This window comes from Sceloporus occidentalis, unplaced genomic scaffold (assembly GCF_023333645.1).
Source record: "Sceloporus occidentalis isolate IW3139 unplaced genomic scaffold, rSceOcc1.0.p SCAF_5, whole genome shotgun sequence".
NCBI classification, from domain to species: Eukaryota; Metazoa; Chordata; class Lepidosauria; order Squamata; family Phrynosomatidae; genus Sceloporus; species Sceloporus occidentalis.
In genome coordinates, this window is record NW_028316985.1 from 171,347,167 (window position 1) to 171,371,058 (window position 23,892).

Sequence of the window (23,892 nt, forward strand, 5' to 3'; positions counted from 1 at the left end):
ATAGCTGTGGCACTGGACCATGAGGAAAGCTGACAGAAACACATTCAATTCATTTCAAACAGATAACAAAGGAAAGTACTACAGGTACCATGGATTGCCAAAAAGACAAATGAATGGGTTCTAGAGCTAACCAAACCAAAATAACTAAACAGAGGCTATCATACTGTGGACCTATTGACAGATGATATGACTCACTGCAAAAGATTAAAATGCCCAAGAATGTGGAAGGTAATAGGAAGACAGAAATAACACATTGCAGATGAATTGATTCATTAAAGAAATTCACAGTCCTGAGTCTGCAAGACCTGAGCAAGGCTGTTGATGACCAGGCCTCATGAAAGTCTCCCGTTCAGAGACTTAACAAAACCAACCTGACTGCAAACAACAATAAAAACAAACAGCAACAACAAAAACAAACTGATGATGATGAGGAAGATGAGGAAGATTTATTTCATCCAGTGCTATTCCAACTTTGGAAAATTGTGCATTAAAGCTCATTTTGGGCTGAGTGTTATAGAGTTACTTTTCCCTCTAATCTAACTGATCAAAAATAATATTAACCAAAAAAGGTAAATTTAACTTGATTCAGGCTGTGTAAGGAAGAAATTAATCAAGCATGAATTATTCAGAACAGAATGTAGCTGCAACCAAGCAACATCAGAAAGAAAGAAAGAATGAAAGAAAGGACAGCTTTGCCCCATGGAACAAATGGGGATGATTAAGAGTGGCTTTTCCCAGAGAAATTTCATGAGGCCAACAATTAACTTAACTGCTGTCTTCTTTGGGGTAAACTTTTATTGGAACACTTCCTAGGACTTAATGAATATGTCTTGCTGAGTAAGTGTAAGTTCTCCAGACAGCCTGTTTCTCCCACTGCCCTTCCTTATGTATAAGCTGGGAGACTTCTGAACATGGCCACATGGCTTGGCAGCATGATAAATCAAGACTTCCATTTAAATCTACTGCCAAATGAAAAAGTAGTTCACAGTAACTGCATTAAAAACACTTTACTCTACAAAGTCATCTCTTTGCTGCACCTGCAACTCATGAACTGTAGCTTTAGATCAATACAAGTTCCAGCATTATTTAGTCTGGGAGGAACAGCAGCCTGAAAGAATAATGCCAACAAAAGACATCCCTCTGAGTAGGGTGAAAAGAAATGACACTGCTTTCAGGCAGGGCTTGACTCTTTTCATTTTTCAAGGCAGTAGTGCAGCTAGGAAGGCTGAAAACAAACTTTTGATGAAGAAGCCTAAAGAGAAAAGACCACAAACCATTTAAAAATTAATATCTAGCACCTAAAATGTTCTGCTCCAAAAATTATCACAGTTTTCATTATCAGAAAGCACATACCCAGGACGCAAGGAACAGACTGGTTTCTGATGTAAAATAATAAAAGTAAGTTTCACTGTCTGGATGACAGCTGAAACCATTTCTGACAAATCAAGATACTAGCAGACTTAAACGATTAAAATATTGCTAGGTGGGGATGCAAGTTAACTGGCACCATCTAACGGTAGAACTTTACAGTAGGCAGTAAGGCTGTGGAACTGATTGGGAGGAATAACCTCATCCTGGAGACTGTCATCTAAATTCAGACTGACCTGTACCACCTCCAGATTGAATCAGATCAGCTTTATTTGGTTCCTTAATTAAACAGCATTTTGGACTGATTTCTTGAACATTAAAAATAAGTGTGAAAAACCAAGACAGTGTATTTTCAACATGGTCATATTTATTTTTTAAAAAAACACCAAAGTATCTTTCTGCTTCTTCTGTCCATCTGTTTCTTTATATCCAATTCATCTAGTCTACAATCAAGTATATTTATTTTATTCACAGAGCATCTAGTCAAAATCTGTAAAAGGACAATGAATGCATCTTCCTTTTAGTCCATCATCATGATGTTCTTTGAATCATCTTAATCATCACTGTCATCAAGCAGGGATCACCAGCATTGGGGCCATGCTATTGAGAACGCAGCTGCACTGGGCAAGACACATTTCTAGGATGGAGGACCATCGCCTCCCAAAAATAATACTCTACAGTGAACTCACCATGGGCCAGAGTAAGAGGGGCACCCCAAAGAAGAGCTACAAGGACTCCCTGAAACAACATCTCAGGCTTGGCCAAATCTATCACCAACAATGGTCCATCCTTGTCTCGCACCGGGAGACATGGATACACACTATCCATGATGCTGCAGCCTTTTTCAAAAACTCACGCCGAATGAGTCTCAAAGAGAAACGACAATGCAGAAAGAACCACAACTTGGAAATATCACCCAAGGAGACATTCTGCTGTGCTTTCTGCAACCGGGCTTGTTTATCTCAGATCAGCCTTTTTAGTCATCAATGTGCTTGTAGAAAGCGTGGGATGAGTCCTTCCTGAATCTTCGTTCGTGAAGAAAAGCCAGAGAGAGATATCATTGTGAATCAAAGCAAACAAGATTATTTTAGCAGTGCCATTTCCAGGGATAATTAAGGGGATTTCACCAGTTGGACTGTTGATAAAGCATAGTGGTTTGAGATTTGGATCAGGACTCTGGGAGGCCAGGCTGAATCCCTGTTCAGGCATGGAAACCTAATGTTTGGCCTTAGGCAAGTCTCACTCTCTCAGCCTAAGAGAAGCAAAATTACAAACCTACTTTGAATTAACCTTACTAAGAAAACCCCATAATAGGTTTGCCTTAGGGACACCATAAGTCAGAAATGGCTTGAAGGCATATAATACCAATGAAATACACATTTATAAACAAAGTCCTCAGACCTGTATCACATTCTATTCAAAACTGGAAGACAGGCACTGAATGGATCTTCCTTTTAGTCCCTCAGCATCAGCTTCCATGTATGGAGACTGTCATCATAGATCAGTTTGCAAACTACTTTTTGCATCTTATTAGAGGCGTCAATTACCTAACAATGAGAGAAAGCAAATTAAAGGCATGATTTCATGCTTAAAAACAGCCTACTTTATATAATCAAGCCAACACAATCAGAGCCTCATTACCAGCTAGCGTACAACTTAGTACTTCTAATGAAGAAACAAAATATCTACAAAGGAGGTTAGGATGCCCTTTTGAGTAGGATATGTACATGAGATATAGCTTCAAAATGCACGAGATGTAAGTGTCTTCCTTGTTTTGATAGTTCCAAGTTGTGTTTAACCTTAATCTACCCCCATGTGAAGCATTTCCAAAGTTCACATCAGCTACACCGTCTTTGTAACCATTAAAGCCATCAGATCAAAGCAGTCCTTTTCCCCAGCATCATACACATACTGAGAGACACAGACACATACAATAAAAGAAGAAGAAGAAGAAGAAGAAGACTAGCTTCTTCAAGCTTTAAAGAGCATGGCTTATCAGGATAAGAAAATATTTGCCAGTAGTAAGCCCTACATCATCTGAAGAGAAGACTTATATTGCTTTAAAATGTATTGAAGGCAAACTTTTGTAGTTGGTAATTTTCTCAGTCTCAGAAGTCAGTAGACAAGAGAATTCAGTGGAAGGGTTTTTGTGTGTGTGTGTGTGTGTGTGTGGTGGTGGTGGGGGGGCTGCTGAGTTCTGTATTAATGACCACCTCTACCTCACTTTAAAGAATTTAAAGCTATGTTCAAGAGACAGTGTGTAGTCATATTTAAGTTTAATATTAATATTAATAATCATTGCTCATTGTCTATCTGCTAGTTGTCCTAGGACCAGAGAGCTGAATGGAAGCATACTTTGGACCAGATGACAATATAGCACTGTGATTGGCTATCCCATCCCACCCAGAAAATACATTATAGCAACGTAAATACCACTCTTGCTTAATTCATCAACCAGCAAAAGAAAACCTAGAGGGAATTTGCTTTCTTTCTTTCCAGAAAGAATGAATTGCTTCAACTGGCAATTGCTTTGGGATTTTAGAAGCAGACCCCACACATTAACCACAGATTTAAGGTGGTAGTATTCTAAGAAATAGCTGTGATAGTCCCTTGCATAAAAAGGAGATAAGAAGAGAGAAGGGGGAAATAAAAAGAAATGTAGCAACTCCTTTACACCTAAGTGGCTTCCGTTTTCACATGAACTTTTGAGGATATAAACCCAGTTCCACAAAAGCTCATGCAAAAATTATAACTAGTTAGTCTTAAAAGATGGTATAAATATTTCTTCCCCTCTCCATACCTTTCTTCTTTTTACACAAGTCTACATTCAACCCCTTTTTGGATATTTTTGAATATGCTTTCCACCCTTAATGGAACTTAAAATGGTCTATTTTTATAGCAAGCTTTTCAAAGGGGAATTTTAAAAAATAAAACAAAAGCCCCAAAGTAACAGCAAGTAGTCAGTGGCCACTGACACCGCTTCTTCTCCAGAGAGAACATAAATAGTGTTTATTAGGATCAAGCTTGATGGCAGTCTCTTAAGTTGCAACAGCACTGCAGAAATAATCCGGTTTGACACCACTTCAACTGCTATGGTCATGGAATTCTGGGAAGTGTAGCTTGTTGCAACACCAGAGCAGAGGATTTCATGCTCTATACATCCCACATAGATTCACAGTCCATGTGTGCCTTTTTGTAACAGAGAAAAAAGAGAAAGTGTGCCTGTGTGAGAGAGGGGGTGAGAGAAATAAAGCGGTGTGGAGCATACTGTGGGAGGATTAGAATCTTCAACTTTTCATTTAAACTAACAATGCAATTATGCACTTAGCACTTGGAAGAAAGCCCTAGTGAGTTCAATGGAACTTAATATCAGGTAAACATGTATGATATTACAGCCTGGGGCCTCCTAAAAAGTACATCAGTTTCCCTCCTCTAACTACTAATATTTTATTTTATTTATCCCCTGGAGTTGGCTGTGTTGTACATTACTTCTCCCCATCCCTACATTTATCCTAGCCATAATCCTGTGAAGTAGGTTAAATGGAGAGGTAATTGACTCTTGATCACCACATTGGTTTATAGGGAAACTGGGATTTGAATCTCTACACAATACTGCCATGATGTGAATATCTAGAGTCTAGAACTGTAGAGTTGGAAGCTTTCCCAAGAGTCATCAAATCCATACCACTGTCAGTACAAGAATCCTAAGTTATGGTATGGCTCAAAAGCTGATGAATACGTGAAAGAAAGAAAGAAAGAAAGAAAAATAGAGGATTTTTCTTTTTAAAAAAGGTAGTCCTGCAAAACTGGCACACACACCCTCCACCCAATAAAAAAAAAAATACCCCAGACCTCTTGGGTTGATTGGTCAGACCCTCCTGCTGCTGTGAATTGAGTGCTGGACTATAATTCTGAGAGACCAGTTTTCAAATGCCCACTAAGGCAAGAAACTCGACTGAATGACCTTGGACAAATCTAAATGGTAAAACAGACTATTTGGAGTGGAAAAAGCCGCCCTTTCCACCACAGCAGTGGCTTTTCGATGTGTCTGCAGTGTGACATGTGTAAACACCATGCTGCCGAAACGCTGTGAAGCCAACACATGTGCGGCCAGCCATGTAACTTCCCGGCAGCATGAGGGTGGCATCAGAGCATGCAGCATCTAAACATCATGCTCAGATGCCACCCCCAAGCTGACGCAAAGGGGCAGCCTGCTTCGCCCCATACCTTCTCAGCCACAGAGGAAGGAAATGGCCAACCTCCTGTTAATTAATTTTACCAACAAAACCTACGATAGGGCCACCACACATCAATGTTAACCTGAATGTGCATAAGAACAACTACTACAATTCAGTGGAGAAAACAATGCATTTATGAAGCAAGCTGCAGAAGGGTGGGAACTACTCCATCACTAAGTACCAGTACTAACTTAGGACTTTACAAAATAGTTTCCTGCTGAGGTTTTATTTTTCTCCATAGCCTCATCATCCTTTGAAATGCAGTACCAAACCAGTCAAAATTAATTGTAAGAATTCTACACTATTCTTTTTCCTCAGACACTTTTTCATGTCAGATATAATAGCCAAAGATACAGATACATATGGTTTGGAAACCACAAGAGGTTGGTACATTATCTCCAGGGGAAAATAGGTTTGTACATTTTACAGTAAGTGCACAAGAGGCTCATGAGAGGAGAGTGGTCTTCTGAAGTTTGATGCTACAACTGTCTCATTATATTGACTTAATGACAGAATCTATTCTATCGATTGTCTTTATACTTCCTTAGGTGTCTCAGCACATTTTGCCTCCAGCAGCTGTAAAATCTAAATCTGACTTTTATTTTCCAGACCTCTCAATGTCCTTTAAAGAACCACACACACTTCCTTAAGATTCTGGTTGACTGCACAGTTAAAAAGGCTGCTGAGTATCTGAAATAACACGCTAATGGCCATCAATACTGCTGAGTTGTTGTGAAGCATTTCCACAATCCTCCACTTTTCACAGTGTGTTTTGTGCAGTTCAGTAAGCTTTATGCACTGAAGCAATATCTTATTGTGGATTTCTGGCCACAGCCTTCAAACCTTGTGCAGGAAGTGTCGTGCTGTGTGACAGACTGAGAACTACAAAGCTAAGATCCCAGGTTGCTGTAGCATAGTCATTTTGATGTGTTGGCATTCCATTCTCTTTCAATCTTAATCTTGCTTGAAAAATTATGTACTTAGTTGTCCTGCGGTTACTAGATCTGATGGCCTTTCTGTTGCCTCTACAAAAGGAACACAATCCAGAAAAAATTTAGGTATACCCAAATCAATGGGACATTAACATCCCATTTCCTTCTTCAATCACATTGATTTCAGGAAAAGCTAATTACACCTTACTTTCTATGATTGTGCTCAGACAGAAACAACAGCAAATTAGGTTAATGCATTTATATCTGTGATGGCAAGGCAAGTCAATATTCTTTTCCCTATGTACACATTGGAAAACCACCATGGGTAAATGCATTAGGAAGCTCTTATCAGTTTGTATTCTGCTACTGGAAATCTACCTAGGAGAACCAAAGTAGAATGGAATTAATAAATGCCATGTCCCCAAACTACCGGAAAGTATTTAGAGTCGATCTGTTCTGGCTCTTACTTGGCACAAAATTTGCATGGGTGTTTTGTACAGAAAACAGCATTTTCTGCACAGAAAATAATATATCTATGCAGATATATTATTTCCTGCATGGAAAACGCTGTAGTTGAGCAATTCCTCTATGCAAAATTCACGCATCAATTTTCATACAAAACAGCATTTTCTGCACAGGAAACAGCAACCACATGCAAGTTTTGCACAGAATAAGTCTCAAATTGCAAATATGCTTTTAAAAATGTTATGGGTTTTTCCCCCAAAAACTTCCTTGCAGTGGGAAGAAAATTCGTTAAATTATCAGTTGTTTCCTTCTCTGGTTGTGATAAGCTCTATGAAGTTCTGCTATGAAGCCCCTGGACAGACTTATTGCAGGATTTCCTGTCCAGGTCCCAGATGAGTGTGAAGGAATCCCAGGGAGTTAAACAAAACCCTGACTCCAAATTGATGGTTGGAAGATTTTTCTGCAGTTAAAAAGACAAACCTGTTAGCCGAACTGGTGTGTTGTGGTAACATAACAGTGATCTAATACATTACACTGGAATGTCATCTAGCCTGCCAAATGTTGAATGTGTGCTGTGTAGCTATGAAAAGAAGACTTAAAAGTATATATCTACTTACAGTTGTAAGTATCTATCTGATGTCTAACTACTGGATTTCTACTATATGTTTCTGTATGAGAAACATACGTCTTCATAAAGGCCTTTGATGTACAATAATAAAAGCAGGAGTTGCACCGGCAAGTGTTCTGGTGCGGAAAGAGCAGGCACTAGAATCGGAACAACAGGTGGTGTTCCAAAGAATTACACGATAAAAGGAAAAAAGGTCCCCCCTTTATGTTACATTATACTTTTAATAGCTTGTTAACCATTTTTATCTCTTTAACCTCCTGTCTAGCTGCCCACAATCAATTTGATGAGATGACATGCTTCATAACACATGAGGTGAAACCCACAAAAGGAACCAAACTCACTTTGCGCTTCAGTACTCTGTGTGGTATCTGCGGCTTCCAAATATGTATTCACAAACCACCATTATGTATCTCATTGAAAAGGATGGCAATGATCAGATCTCTAATTGTTATTAAGTACTATTGTCCTATGGCAAAAGTAACAGCAGGTGAGTTATCACAAATAACTAATGAACAAATTGTTTAGATTTCTCCCATTTAGCTACAGAATATTAATGCTGTGTTTGAAACATCCAGAAGCACTGAATATCCCCCTCCATGATTGTGACCCAAAGTCTTTTATGCCGTCTTTTGCTTTGAATATTCATGGTCCCATATGTAACACATCTTTTACATTTTAAGACCTAATTGGATTCAAACTGCCTACACTTTTATCCTCATTACCTCACTGCCTTCAGGTTACCAAGGCATTTATCTCTGGAGAACTGCTATTCATAACTGCAGTAGGGATTTCATTTACAATACCTACTATGTGCTAATCCTCATAACAAGCAAGTGGCTTCAGTGCAAGAGTTCTGCAAGGAAACCAAAGTGAATCAATCAAATTTAGCAACCTCACATCTACTGATTTATTGGCCAATCCTGTTGAATATGGTCTAATCCAGATTATTCATTTGAAACTGACTCCTTCCTCCATCTAACCCCATAGGCAGCTAAGAGCCAAGACTTCCATGTAAATTCAAGAACTAGAGGCAAGTGTGTACAGTGGGCCCTCCTTATCAGTGAGCTTCAAATCCACTAATCTGACTGCCGATGGACTGCCATACCCTGTATTATTATTGGTGGAGACATGAAGGACACATGCTGAAATGTGTATATTCACATTGCCACCACTGAATACAGTTTCCCCCCCTGGATTCACGGATTATCCACAGATTTAAGTATCCACAGCTTGAAAATACTCAAAAATATATACAAATTCTGTAAAGTGATTTTGCTATCTTATATAAGGGATATCATTTTACTATTCTATTGTATTTAATGGGAGTTGAACTTCCATGGATGCTGGTATCCATAGGTGGTCCGGGAACCAAACCCCAGTGCATAGCAAGGGCCAGCTTTAAAATGGAGTGAGATTGTCTGTATTTTTTTCACATAAGCAGAGGATGGTGGAACCAAACCCCGGGTAATACAGAGGGACAATTGTACATCTCTACTATTAGCATAGTTCAACTTCCAATAGTCACAACTTCCTGCAATGAATCATGGGAATTTTAGTTTAATGAAGTTCTATTAAGGCTCACCAGTCCCACCTCAAAAAATATGGTTTCAATGGTTCCTGACAAGAAGGAGTTATTATTAAAGAACCTCAAATCTGTTTAAAAAAAAAATCCACATGGATACTCTTGGTAGTACTTTACTGTTCTTGGCTGGGATGTTTTGTGAAGGTTTTGACCCACTGCCAAACAAACAAAAACTTTCAGTCAGCAATGGGGGAAACATGGATGACAGCTCCTTTCCTCCTCAATAGTGGGCAAATTTTATAGTGAAATAGAAAACAAAGCTTCAGTGAGTTCCATTTTTAATCTTGCTATATACTGCTAAATCCTCTTAAGTAGTATAGGCAAGCAGAAATTGGGAAAAAGTAATTACTCAAGTTATCAAAGGCTTGTAGGAATACATTGATCTTGGAGGAACCCACTTTGAGTTAATAAACTGCTTAAAATTAGCATTGGAAAGACACGAAGGCAAGCAAAAGCAGTAGACTGGCCTTGTTAGCCAAGCAAAGGGAGAAATAATTGTACAAACCCAATCCTAATGAGCAAAACCAGCAAAATGAATGTAAAATAATAGCCAGCTTACTTTGTAAGACTACAGCCAGGATAATGAGTTTTATTCTGAATTATATTGCTACAAATGTTTGTAATGCATCATCTGGAACTTCTGGAGAACTACTTTTCTCATGAGCTAGTGTGATGTATTGACTTCAGTACTGAAATAGGATTCTTGAATTCAAGGTTTTAATTTACACCCACTCATGGTAGCCCACTGGGTGATCTTGGGAAGCACATTGTCTCAGCCTAGGAGGAAGGCAATGGCAAACATCCTCTGAATAAACCTAACCAACAAAATCCAATGATAGGGTTGCCATAACTCAGAGTCAAGTTGAAGGCATATGACAACAACAGCACTTCTGAGGTAATAGGAGACAAAGCTTTGATTGAGATTTCCTGCATGGCAGGGGGTTGGACTAGATGGCCCTTGAGGTCTCTTCCAACACTATGAGTCTATGACCTCTTTTATTTCTATGTTTGCATTCCAAAAGCATAGGAAATAGATTCTAAATGTATGGTGGCTATTTTTTTTTAAAGAGGGATAGCAATAATATTAATACATAGACCCATCTACGCTGCTGCTTTATCCAGGGCAAGTCTGGAGGATGATGCCCCAGACTGGTCTTGGACTGCTCATGATTGTGACCACTGGGTAGAATCTGGTATGAAGCATCATCATTTGTGTGATGAGCTAGCCAGGCTGACACCATATCAGCATGGATAGCCCCTCCCCTATTTTTGGAACCACCGCCACTGCTTCCTCATGGGCAGGAGCTTGGCCAACATGCCGCCACTTCTGGTGAGGTCAGAAACAGCCATCCAGACATGTTATCAACAAGAAACTGCTGCCTGAGAGGACACAGCAGCTCCATAAACAAGACACTCTCTTTCCCAATGCTGCTCAGCATGGGGAAGGCAGATGGTGCAGCTCTTGATGTGTGGACAACTGGCTTGGGCTGAACATGATGCAATCCTATTGCCCACTTGCTAAAAAAAACCTGAGGATGTTACCGCATACCGTGCAGCTGTGGACAAGTCTACATAGGGACCACCAAACACAGTGTTCAAACACGAATCAAAGAACACGAGAAACACTGCCGGCTGAGTCAGCCACAAAAATCAACAGTAGCAGAGTGCTTTATAAACCATCCTGGGCATAAAATGCTGTTTGAAAACACTGAAATTCTGGATCATGCCAACAACTATCAGGTCAGAATACACAGGGAAACCACTGAAATTCATAAACTCCTGGGCAGCTTCAACAAGAAATTACCAGTCCTGGAAAACACCAAAATCAGGACCCAGCAAATGCAAATGAAAACCACCCAGGGTGAGGGGGATTCCGAGCAGACAATGGATCATTAAGTAAATGGACACCCTGTAGGTCTTGCCATTTAACAACAGAACAATACACAGATTAACATGCAAATCACCTCCTCTCAACCAACAGTATATAGAATCCATTCTCTTCCATTCCAGCATTCTCTGAAGATGCCAGCCACAGCTGCTGGCGAAATGTCAGTAATAAACTATTCTAGAACATAGCCTGAAAAAAACACAAAAAACTATGGACACTGGCCATTAAAACTTTCGAATTCACAAATTTGAGGTCAATTCAAGATTTCCAGGAAACATTAGGATTCCTTCCCCTCCCCTCCCGCCAAACACACACACACACACACACACACACACACACACACTTTGCCTATTTTGGAGCAGTCAGGTTACTGGTAGGAAAAATAATATTTCAAAGGAGATATATTAATTCCTGCACAGAAAAAGCTATTTTCTGCACAGAAAATGTTATTTTCTGCACAGAAAATGCAATTGTTGTTTTTTTAAAATGGAAATCAACCATGTGTAAATTTTACACAGGATAAATACCTATTTGCAGCATTTTCTGCAGAGAAAACAACCTTTTCTGTGCAGGAATAAACATTTCTGTATTGAAATATTATTTTCCACTCAGAAAAAAACTTTATTTATGTGCAAAAAAATCCCACATGAATTTTTTTCACAGAAGTCCCAAACTGTGAAAAGCCTTTGAAAACTGTGTGTGTTTTTGAATACTTTCTTATAACAGGAAGAAAATTGCTGAAAATATTCATAGCTACTTTTGAGAAGTTACTTAGTTAAGAATTGCTTACGTTCCAATATCATTCTAAATAATGAAATATAAGAATCCCATAGTAGTTTCATTAGGCCTTGTAGCATGTTTATTTCTTCTATGCCCAAATACTTCCAACTCACACATTTAAACGAGTCCACCACTAAATAAATTCTAGCATGAATAAACTGTATATGCACTTTATTATTACTAAGTTCTGATTTCCTTTATAGACAACACCAGTCATGTGAAAAGGTTTAGGACTAGGTCCAATGACTTCTACAGTTATAAATATGTAAACTGCATCCTCTGTATTCAAATACCTAAACAACAGACAGTAGGTATTTTTAAGCAATTATGTGTTACATTTAGATTCTCAACTTTGCCATTTCATATCCACTTTAATGCATGAATTTTAAATAACTCAAATACTGAGATACATTTTAATTCCTCTAAGTTTATTCATGGGTTGTTTTTTTAAAAAAAATCACCACATTATTCTAGGAACTTTCTTCTTCATTCAAGTATAAAAGGAAACTTATGCTAACAAGTTAAAAGTAGATTTGAGTCTCCAAGGGATCTTCAAAATCAAGAATGTTCTATGGCAAAAAATTATTGTTCATTATTTATAAGGAAAAATAATCCTACATCACTTTTTGAGGGCATAAGGACCAAAGTGACTATAATGCTTTAAATAAAATACTGTAAAGGGAATGAGGGGAACTGTGACCTGTGATAGCTATGAAGTAGCTATGCCAATTCAAGTCTACTCCAGCTAACATGCAGTGGTTCATAACTTGGAAAGTTGTTTTTAAGAAGAATAAAAATAATGAAAAGTTGAAGCCGTCCTCTGTATGCTTCAGGATCCAGTATGGATGATGTGAAACTCATCACAAATCTTTTATTAAGTATATTCATTATATTTATATAACTTTTCTTATCAACATACAGTATATGTATTTTCCAAGACCATAGTGTTTCATAAAATGTACCAGGAAATCTAGTAAAAAGGAGCTGCTGGGGTCTATTTATTGGCCTATTTATTATTTGGCTCCAAGGGGCAGGCATTTCTCAGCACTGGTTCACCAGTTATTATAAGTCCTTCTGAGAGAGACTCACAAGGCTCTAAAATTGAAATATTTTCAGTGGCATTCAGGGGCATTCCTGTTTAAATCTGTGCAAAAAGGAGCCCCAAAAAGTGGGGTTGTACAGACCAGCCTGAAAGGCCAGCCTTGGGACAGAGTCAAGGCATTGTGTCCAGATGACACATGCCCTGATTCTGCTCCCAGGGTGCCACGATGCCACGCACTGCTCCACACAGTGTACAGAGTCATGGCGTACCTCCGGCACTGCATCCATACAACACAGCGCCGAAGGACCACCATATAGCTGTGGCAATGTGGCTATGGCACCCTTTCAAGGGCACAAAAAGGAGCTGCTTTTTGCAGCTCCTTTTTGTGCCCTCGAAAGCCTGGTTCAGGGAAGCCCTAGAAATCCTCTCTAAGATAGAGGGGTCTGAGGGGGCTCGACGGAGGGCTTGTTTGCACATCCAAGCGCTGGAAACAGAGTAGTTCAGGGTTCCGGAGGGAGCCCTGGAGGAAAAGCGAGGAGTGCAGAGCCTGCAGAGCAATCCACGCCCGGCTGATCTTTAGTGGAAAGCCTTAGGCTCTCCACACAGAGGCGACCACCACTTTTATAAAGAAAAGAAGAAAAGAATTAAAGGACTTGGATCTGGTCTAAGGTACTGACTAAACAACTGCTAATTTCGTTTGGAGTGATTCTGGATGGACATAATTCATGCAACCCTTATTAACGGATAATGGAATGGAACTTTGTTTTTCTCTGTTAAGATTATATGGATACAAATACTGGATGTGGTAAAACTTTACCAGAAATTCTATGGACACACCGAGTTTTTCTATATGTTTTTTCCTTCCCTTTTGGGAAAATAAATCAAATCTAAATCTTAATTAATTGCATTTTTTGATTTGACTAAATATACAAAAAGGACGTGACTTAAAGAACTGGTTTAGAAAAATCCAAACCTCTGAAGAAATTACTTACAGCTGTGCTGATTGAAGTGTCCTTGGAAGCCTGTTTGTTTTGACTTGGGAGGGAGAAGCGAGGTTTTTCTTCCCCTTTTTTCTTTGTTCGGGAGGACTGTGACGAAGGACTACAGAAGAAAAACTACAGGAGGAGACAAGAAGAACCAGGAAGTGAGGGAGAGACAGACCCAGAAGAGGCAACTTCCGGTGGAGGAGACCAGGAAGGGCGGACTTGGAGGACTGTGACGAAGGACTACAGAAGAAAAACTACAGGAGGAGACAAGAAGAACCAGGAAGTGAGGGAGAGACAGACCCAGAAGAGGTAACTTCCGGTGGAGGAGACCAGGAAGGGCGGACTTGGAGGACTGTGACGAAGGACTACAGAAGAAAAACTACAGGAGGAGACAAGAAGAACCAGGAAGTGAGGGAGAGACAGACCCAGAAGAGGCAACTTCCGGTGGAGTAGACCAGGAAGGGCAGATTTGGAGGACTGTGTTGTATGACTGCGACGGAGAGAAGACCAGATAGACAAGCCAAGAGAAAGGACGGAGAGGGAAGATTGTGGTGGAGATAAGAAGGTCCAGGAGGTGGGGGAGAAATAGCAATATTAATAATAGCAGGTTGGTCGCTGGCAGAAGTGATGGCAGAGTTAAGGACTGAGTAAGATAAATAAAGATAAAGACTGGGGAAGATAAATAAGGTTGGGGGTGGACAGAATAAAAGGGGGGACCTGAGACTAGATAAAAAGAATTGATTAATTTAGTTTGGGGGTTTACAACAAGAGTGGACACCTATATTGAGATTAGAGACAGTGTTAAGGTTTTTGATGTTATTTACATATTGATATTGTGCTATACATATATTAATAGCAAAATAGTGGAAAAAAGAGGGAAAGAGAAAGGAAGGGAGGAGAGATAGATATACCTACTTAAAGGGGAAAGAAAGAAAATCCTCTTTGCTAATTTAAGGAGATTTGAGTTATCTTAATTACCTCTTGTTCTATAGTGTAATAATTCCATATGATATTGCTGTTTCTTTTGGATAATGAGGTTAAGAGTTGTATAGAGAAAGAAAATTGAAATATTAACATTTTTCGATTGTGCCATCTTTACAATCTTGGTTTAGGGGGCAAAATAGGAAAACAGCTGGGTATATAAATATCTATAAATATAGATAAACAATTAGAGGAACTGAAAGGAAATTTAATTGGTATACAATAAGACTATTTGTACAGTGGTTCTACATCATCTGTTAATCTCTATTGAAATTATTAGATATCTAAAAGTACGAAAACTTTAAATAATTGGGGTGAAGATAATGAATACAAGGACCCAAACTAAGAAAGCAAATACACAAAATTTGCAGAATATACAAAATACGGAACAAAGAAGATTATCATCGGATAAGAGTAAGAATATAAATATGAATGAATTGCTATTGGAGAAGATTGAAAACCTTTCTATAAATATGACCAATTTGTCTAAAGACTTGAATAAGGAACTGAACAGTTTTAAGAGAGAAATTAAGCAAGAAATTAGGGAAGATTTGAAAGAAATAACCCAAACAGTGGAGAAGTTAACACAAGAGACGCAAAGAGTTAAACAAAAGGTGGATATTCTGGAAATTAAGAATGAGAAAGTTGAGAATGAATTAATAAAAATCCTGGCAAAAGAAGAGCGAGAACTTGATGAAAAAGCAATTGCGGAATTAAAAGCTAAAGAAAAATCAGTTAGAATTAGGGGTATTCCAGAAGATAAAGACTTAGACCTTTATGGGAAATTAACAGAAGAAATAGCACTTTTTTTGAAAAGGGACCCTGCCTCTTTTGAATTTGAAATAGATAAATTGTACCGTGTGAACTCTTTAATAGCCAAACAAAAAGGATTACCCCGTGACGTACTGGTCTTTTTTGTTAGAAAATCAGTTAGGGACGCATTTTTAAATGTTCATAATGACACTCCTTTTTGTTTTGGAAACCAAGAACTGAGAATTTTAAAAGAGATCCCGGGAAGAATATTGAGAAAACGGAGGGAGTACTCTACCCTTACTACCTTTTTGAGAGATGTGAAGATTACATACAGGTGGGAACTCCCGGAGGGGCTAACCTTCTGGTGGAAAAAGAAGAGAGTTAGAATTTTGACACCGGAGCAGGCAAAAAAATTTCTGAAACAAGTCAAAACACAATACCCGACAAAACAAGGCGAAGATAGAGATTCTGAACAAAGAAACCAACTGGATGGAGAGGAAGAAGAAGGAGAGTTGTTGAATTTGCAAGACCCCCTAATTCCGGATCTAGAATACGACGAGCAAGAGTTGCTACAGGAGGAAATTAGAATCAGGAGAGAAGAGAAAGAAAGGGAAGAAAAGTATTAAATTAAATAAAATACTTAAAATAACTAATTTGTACTAAATATAATTTTTCTTATCCTGATTTTGAAATTCAACACGGGAAAACTTATAAAATTTTAAATTTTACCTCATTTCAATAAAATTATATTAAAATTTAATAAATACTGACGAGCTGGTTTTCTTTCCTATTGTTATCATATTTGAGAGATAGAATTTGAAAATCATGGCGAACAATTTAAAATTCTTATCGTGGAACGTTCAGGGTTTGAATACACCGCAAAAAAGGAAAAAGATCTTCCATTATTTGCAAAAACTAAAATTAGATATAATCTGTCTACAAGAGACAAGAATAAAAGAAAAAGATAAAAAACATTTAAGATGCAATAGATTAGGACAACTGTACTCAGCACATTCTAAATATAAGAAAAAAGGAGTGGCAATATATGTAGATGTAAAATATGATGCAAAAGAAATTTATAGTGATAAGGAGGGAAATTATGAAATAATTGAGTTGAGGTACAGAGAAGAGACTGAGAAGAAATTGATAATAGTAGGAGTATATGGTCCTTTAGAAAATAAAAATAAATTTTATAGCAAACTAAAACAAAAATTAGTTCAGCTGGAAAATGATTCAGTAATCCTACTTGGAGATTGGAACGGTGTGATAGACCCCAAATTAGACAGATTTTCAGAAAAAAACATAAGGAAGAATCAAGGTAAGCTCCCAAATGAATTTTTCGAATTAACACAATTTTTGGAGGTGCAGGATGTATGGAGAACAAAATATGGGAATGCTAAAGATTATACGTTTTATTCTAACCCACATAAGATGTGGTCCAGAATAGACATGATATGGTTATCTGTCCATTTAAATCCAAAGATTCAAAATGTTAAGATACTTCCTAGAGTATTATCGGATCATAGCCCAGTGCAATTAAATTTAAAAATGTTGAGAAATAAGGAATATAGTTGGAAATTAAATTCAAAACTGTTAGAAGATAAGGAGATTACTAAACAATTAAATGCTGAAATTAAAAGATATTTTGAAGAAAATTCAGATAAGGAGACTGCCCCTCTTATAGTCTGGGATGCTCACAAGGCAGTTATAAGGGGATGGTTAATAAAAAAAGCCTTTGAGGTAAAAAAGAAAAAAGAAGAAAAATTGAAATATTTGAATTTGCAACTACAAAACAAAGAAAACGAATTGAAAAAATATCCAAATGATGTAAATACCAAGAAAGAAGTTAGATGTTTGCAGAAACAAATATCAGTGGTTCTGGTGGAAGAGATGGAAAAGAAATTGAAATTTCTAAAACAAAAATATTTTGAAACAGCAAATAAACCGGGCAAATTATTGGCATATCAATTAAAAAAAGAAAAAGCTAAAAGAACCATCTCAATGATTAAAGAGGGAGATAAGATAATTACAAGTCAAAATAAATTAAAGAAAAAAGTATTAGAGTATTTTGCGGAACTTTTCAAATATCCAAAAGTAGACCTGTCAAAGATCAAAAACTATTTGGACTCGCAAAGAATTGTAAAGTTTACAGAAAAACAGAAAGAAATTTTGAATAACCCGATTACTTTAAACGAATTGGTTGATGCAATAAAAAAAAGTAAGTCGGGGAAAACCCCAGGTCCAGACGGTTTTACGAATGAATATTATAAAAAATGTTACGAGTATCTCAAAGAACCGTTAGTACATATATTAAATGAAATAGTGAGGGATGGGATACCACAAACATGGACTCAAACAGATATAAGCTTGATCCCAAAAGAAGGAAAAGATGGAACACTGATTAAAAATTATAGGCCGATTGCATTATTGAATACAGATTACAAACTATTTGTAACAATTTTGGCAGAAAGATTAAAAAGTGTTCTGACTAATTGGATTCAAAAAGATCAATCCGGTTTCCTACCAAACAGAATGATTAAAAATAACATAAGAAATTTAATTAATTTAATCGAGATTCATGAAAAAAATATAGATAAGAAATTGGCTCTTATATTTATTGATGCGGAAAAAGCATTTGACAATGTATATTGGCAATTTCTGATTGAATTACTGAAAAAAATGGATGTGGGTTTGGTATTTCAAAATTGGATTGAAGCAATTTATGAAAGACAAGAAGCTAGAATTTGGGTAAATGGTGAAAGAACAAATAGTTGTACAGTAAACAGAGGAGTGAGGCAAGGATGTCCACTCTCTCCGCTCCTCTTTATTGTAGTATTGGAAGTATTACTTAATAATATTAGAGAAAATCAATTGATACAAGGCTTTAAATTAAAAAAAACAGGAGTATAAGGTAAGAGCTTATGCTGATGATTTAGTGCTAACGATTGCAAACCCAGTAGAAAGTAAGGAATTAATATTGGAAACATTTGAAAAGTTTGGTAGGGCTGCCGGATACAAAATAAATAAAGAAAAAACAGCAATATTGATGATGAATATGACAAAAGAAGAGAGGAATAATGTAATTGAGAATACGGGTTTTCAAGATAAAAAAATGGTGAAATATTTGGGTATCAATATTACTACAAAAAATAAAGATCTTTTTGAAAACAATTATGTCAGAAGTTGGAAAAATATTAAAAAAGATTTGACAAATTGGAAAAATTTAAAAATTTCATGGATGGGAAAGATAGCTATTATAAAGATGGTAATTCTTCCAAAAATGATTTTCCTCTTCCAAAGTCTCCCTATAATAGTTAGTGAAATGCCATTTAGACAGTGGGAAAGAGATATATCTAAATTTATATGGAATGGAAAAAAGCCCAGAATAAAAATGAAAATATTATATGATTCGGTGGATAAAGGGGGATTGGCACTACCCAATCTTAAATGGTATTACCAAGCTTGTGCTCTCGATTGGATGTTAGATTGGATAAGATTGGAAAATAGAAAAAATTTGAATTTGGAAAAAATAGATTTAAAATTTGGCCTGCATGGATATTTAGTATATGATAAACAAAAGGTAGATAGTAATTTTAATGATCACCTTATCAGAAAATCGTTGTTTAAGGTCTGGTTAAAATATAAAAAAAAATGGTGCCCTAGAATTCCACTGTGGACATCATCAAATGAAGCTATTTTTGGTAGGGAGCAATATAAAAGGGAGGGCTGGGTGACATACAATGAGATTACAAAACAGACTGAAGGCAAAAGGGCAATGAAATCGCAAGAGGATTTGTATTTGGAGGGTATACACAGTAATTGGTTCTCTTATAGACAAATTCGAGAGCGCTTTATATTTGATCTGAGGGAAGGTGGAATTGGGGAAGGAGATTTAAAATTTGAAAGGATAATTAAAAATCCACAGAAACAAATTTCAAATTTATATAGATTAATATTAGAGTATGAATTGGAATCAGAAACAGTGAAAGAATTTATGATAAAATGGGCCAAAGATATAAATGAACCAATACAATTAGACCATTGGGAGAAACTTTGGAAGGGAAAAATCAAACAAATTATTTGTGTGGATCTAAAAGAAAATATATACAAGTCCATGTTTAGATGGTACCTTACTCCACATAGATTATCTAAAATGTTTAAAAATAATAGGAATCTTTGTTGGAAATGTAGCAAAGAGGTAGGAAACTACTTACATATGTGGTGGAATTGTCCCATTGTAAGGAAATTTTGGAAAGAGATACATATAGAGATGAGAAAAATCTTTGGATTGAAGGGAGGACCGACTGTTAAGTTCTATCTCTTAAATATGATGGAGGACATAGAATATGAAAAAAAATTTGAAAAAATTATATTACTGGCGCTAGTTGCAGCCAGGAAGACTCTCGCTCAGAATTGGAAAAAAGAATTCTGCCCAACAATCGAGGATTGGAGATGGAAAATGCTGGATATTTACGAGATGGAGAAATTGACACACCTGGTGAAAAATAGACCTTTGGAAGATTTCTATGAAGAGTGGAAGGTTTGGAAAACATATCTGGGTAACCTAAAGGAAGATAAGATGTATGCTATTATAGAGGATGTATAGAATATAGAGTAAAAATAGGAATGGTTCTTTTTTTTTTTCTTTTTTCTTCTTTTTTCCTTTCCTCTCTTTTTCTTTTTCTTTAAGGTGACAGACAGATATGTGAGGGTAAAGTTGCTGTAAAGATAGTTACTTCTCTGTGAAATAATAATAACAATAACAAATATTGTTGATAATTTTGAAAGGAGAATTAAAAATAGAGTGGTTATATTAACTGTGGGTGTATAAGAATTACATAAGAAGAAACACTTAGAGCTTATTAGGTTAAGTATAAAACAGGGATAATGAATAATCGTTAATACGGAAGGCTATGAAGATTATTTTATTTAAGAAAACTTGAAAGAATCAACAGTAGTAATAGGACTAGTTAGAGTTCAGTAGGGAAAATAGTAGATAATGTTAAAAATCAGTCAGTAATCAAGGAAGTTGGGAAGGAGGGAGAAGAACACTGTAATAATCATATTTTTATTTTAGATTATATTTGAGATATGGATTTTTTAAATCTTTGTTGTATGTTTTTAATATTTAATAAAAGTTTGACAAAAAAAAAAAAAAAAAAAAAAAAAGAAAGCCTGGTTCAGGGCCACAGCATGAGGTTGCCATGGCCCCGATCCAGCTGGGAAAGGGCTGACATCCCACTGCCCTTTAGGAGCTGTCTGTCAAACCATGGCAGCTCCTTTTTTGCACTCTTGAAAGAGCACCATAGCCATGGCGGCATAGCTATATGGCACTCCTTCAGTGCTGTGTCGTATGAATGGAGCATCAGAGGCACGCCATGATGCCACACACTGTCTGGAGCAGCAAACAGCATCAGGACACCCTGGGGGGGGGGGGTAGAGTTGTGCATGTCTCATGAGGACACTATGCCCTGACTCTGCCCCCATGCCAGTCTTCCAGGCCAGTGTGTACAGGGCATCTGGGAAAGTTGTAAGTATTTAGGACTTCCTTGGACTAACTGTATTCCTGTATAGTTTGTTTGCATCTGGCATAATCTTGCTCTACATCACAACCAACAGAGCAGTTGTACTCTGCAAGCTGATCTCTGAGAAGCAAGAGGCTTTTGCCTGTTCATAACCTCTTACAGTTGGCAGCTTAGGACTGCACAGTTTACATGCAGTTTCATTACCATTATTCTGTTTTATATTGTGAACTATTTGTTCTATACCAGTGGTTCTCAGACTTTGGTCCTCCAGATGTTTTAGGCTAGAATTTCCAGAATCCCTAACCATGGGTCATGCTGGATGAGTGTTTCTGAAAACTGAAGTCCAAACCATCTGGAACAACAACAATTGAGAAGCACTATTCTGTACTACATTGGAATATTCATTTGATATAGGGTAGTTTATAAACAGCCAGAGTGGTGTAGTGGTTTGAGCATTGGTCTATAACTGTGGGAATTAGGGTTTGTCTTGGTGTCACTGTAAATCAGAAAAGACTTGAAGGCATACAACAACAAAGTTTATAAATGTTTTAATTAATACATTGCTGGTCAATGGCATCTAATCTTTTAAATTAGAAAAGGTTCCTTAACTCTGCAGTTGTGTTATCTGCTTAATAGTATGTGTTTTTTATTTTTAAAAAAACCTCCAGTTATTTTCAGACAAAATAATTATATCTTGAAAGAAGGCATAACTAATTAGTTCTATGCCCATCATCTAGATGACAAAATTCTGAAAGAAACAGTGATACATAGATAATATTCATAAATGACACTTCTGCTATTGCAGTCAGCACAGAAGAATGTGGGAATGAAGCAGTAATATTATAATGATCCTTCTTTGTCCTTTAAGCAATCAATAATAACATTCATTTGCCTGAAAGAAAAAAATAAAGAACTAATAATACGTTCTGAGAAACAACACAGAGGCTTACCAGAAAAAATAATGTCATAGTTTCTAAGAAACCCAAGAAACAAAATCCCTGGTGAGGTTGATGTAAAGACACTGGATCTTTATGTGCAGTGATACAATTGGATTCTGGACTTTTTCACTTCAGACAGCAAAGGAAGAAAGGGAGGGAGGGATATCTGTGAAAGCTCCTCAAAACTTTTTCATTAAAAAGCAAAAACTTCACTGCATGAACTGAGGCATACTAGGAAGAAATCTAGCGCTGTGCTTTCAATCTTAAATGATATCATATCAAGAAATCTGCAATCTCAGAGTTGTACAGTTAATTGTCTGGCACACTACACAATTGCAACACTAGCTCAAGCAAGTGAAATGTGATGATGTCACATTTATGCCATTGTAACTTACTTGTATGGTTGTTGCATAGGTTAGAATTCTGTTCCAAACATATAATAACCAAATCCACTCCCCCAAACTCACTTTGTAAACTGTGGGGTCCTCCTGGCACAACAATTCTGTGTTATCAGTGAACTGGAAGGAAGGGGGGGGGGGGTGAGAAGGAAAACATCCAGCTATTTGCCTATATCTGGGCATCTTGTGACGACATGATCTGCAGACAGCTCACAAGGACCCCCCCCCCCCAAGAGGTATCTCAAGATGCCTGTCCCAGTTCATTCAGCTAGAGAAAAATAGCTGGGCACATACCCATTCAGAATAATATGAAAATGGCAATGTTGGGTTGGGGGTGGAGGAGCTAGTGAGTTGTAAATCCAGTGCAAGTCAGTTATAAACCCAGTGTAGGGTTTACAACCTACAGTTCCACCTTAATTGCCATGGTTCTGTCCTATGAAAATCTGGGATTTCTGGCAGTGTAGGAAAACACTACAGGGGAAAGAAATAGAAGAAATAATTAACAGCAGATGAAACTCTTCAAGCAGTAAAGGAAAGACAAGAAGAACAAAAGCAGAACCATGAATGGAACTGTTCACAGACTAGTGCACAAGGATAAAGTGAATTACTATAATAAGCAATGCGGAAAAACAGAAGATAACAGCAGGAAGAGAAGAATTAGAAATGTCTTCCACAAAATCTCTGAGTGCAAAGGGAAATTCAAACCAAGAGTGGAGATGTCCTATGATCAGAAGAGGAACATACTACAAAATCAAGAAGAAATAAAAAGATGATGGAAGCAATACACAGAAGAGCTATATAAAAGAGATGAAAAGCCATACAAACATGAGCCCCATATTCTAGAAAAAAAGGTGGAAACTGCACTCAGAGAAATTTGGAAGAATAAATCATCAGGAACAGGCAAAATTCCACTTGAACTGCTGCAATCCACATACACAAAATCAGCACTACTGTTAACAAAAAAATGTGCCAATAAATATTGAAAACAAAAAAATGGCCAATAGATTAGAAACAATCAATATACATCCCAGTCCACAAAAAGGAAGGCACAACAGACTGCAGCAACTATGAGACCATAGCATTAATTTCCTGTGAAAGCAAAATTATGGTCAAAATTCAGCAGCACAGACTCCAATCATATATGGATAGAGAAACCCCAGAAGGTCAAGGGGTTTCAGGGAAGGCAGAGGCATTAGGAACCACATAGCAAGCATACAATGGATAATGGAGCTCACCAAGGAATTTCAAAAGAAAATTAATTTGTGCTTTACAGATTATAGCAAAGCCTTTGACTGCATAAATCACAAAAAGCTGTACAATGCTCTTTTAAAAAAAAGAGAGTTCCACTACATTTAATAGTCCTGATGGTTTCCAATTGGCAAATGAGT

The 23,892-nt window shown here is 37.2% G+C and overlaps 2 protein-coding genes across 6 annotated transcripts in view; one reads left to right on the forward strand and one right to left on the reverse strand.

The window, feature by feature from the left end:
- The window catches only part of CCSER1 (coiled-coil serine rich protein 1), a 927,042-nt gene that overhangs the window by 111,212 nt on the left and 791,938 nt on the right, over positions 1-23,892 (reverse strand). The gene's annotated exons all lie outside the window — the stretch shown is intronic.
- On the forward strand, positions 14,398-17,061 carry LOC149313138 (uncharacterized). Of its 3 annotated transcripts, none has more exons than XM_089526116.1 (2): positions 14,398-14,483; positions 15,171-17,061. In XM_089526116.1, the coding sequence occupies exon 2, from the start codon at positions 15,214-15,216 to the stop codon at positions 16,267-16,269; it is 1,056 nt and encodes a 351-aa protein (XP_089382242.1). In that variant the 5' UTR covers positions 14,398-14,483; positions 15,171-15,213; the 3' UTR covers positions 16,270-17,061. The 3 variants fall into 3 exon arrangements, with proteins under 3 accessions (XP_089382242.1, XP_089382241.1, XP_089382240.1); XM_089526115.1 differs by having other exon boundaries at positions 14,431-14,516; XM_089526114.1 differs by lacking the exon at positions 14,398-14,483 and adding an exon at positions 14,484-14,556.

Excerpts from the sequence above, each read along its gene's own strand:
- LOC149313138 (XM_089526116.1), top strand. The coding sequence starts at position 15,214 with ATGAATACAAGGACCCAAACTAAGAAAGCAAATACACAAAATTTGCAG.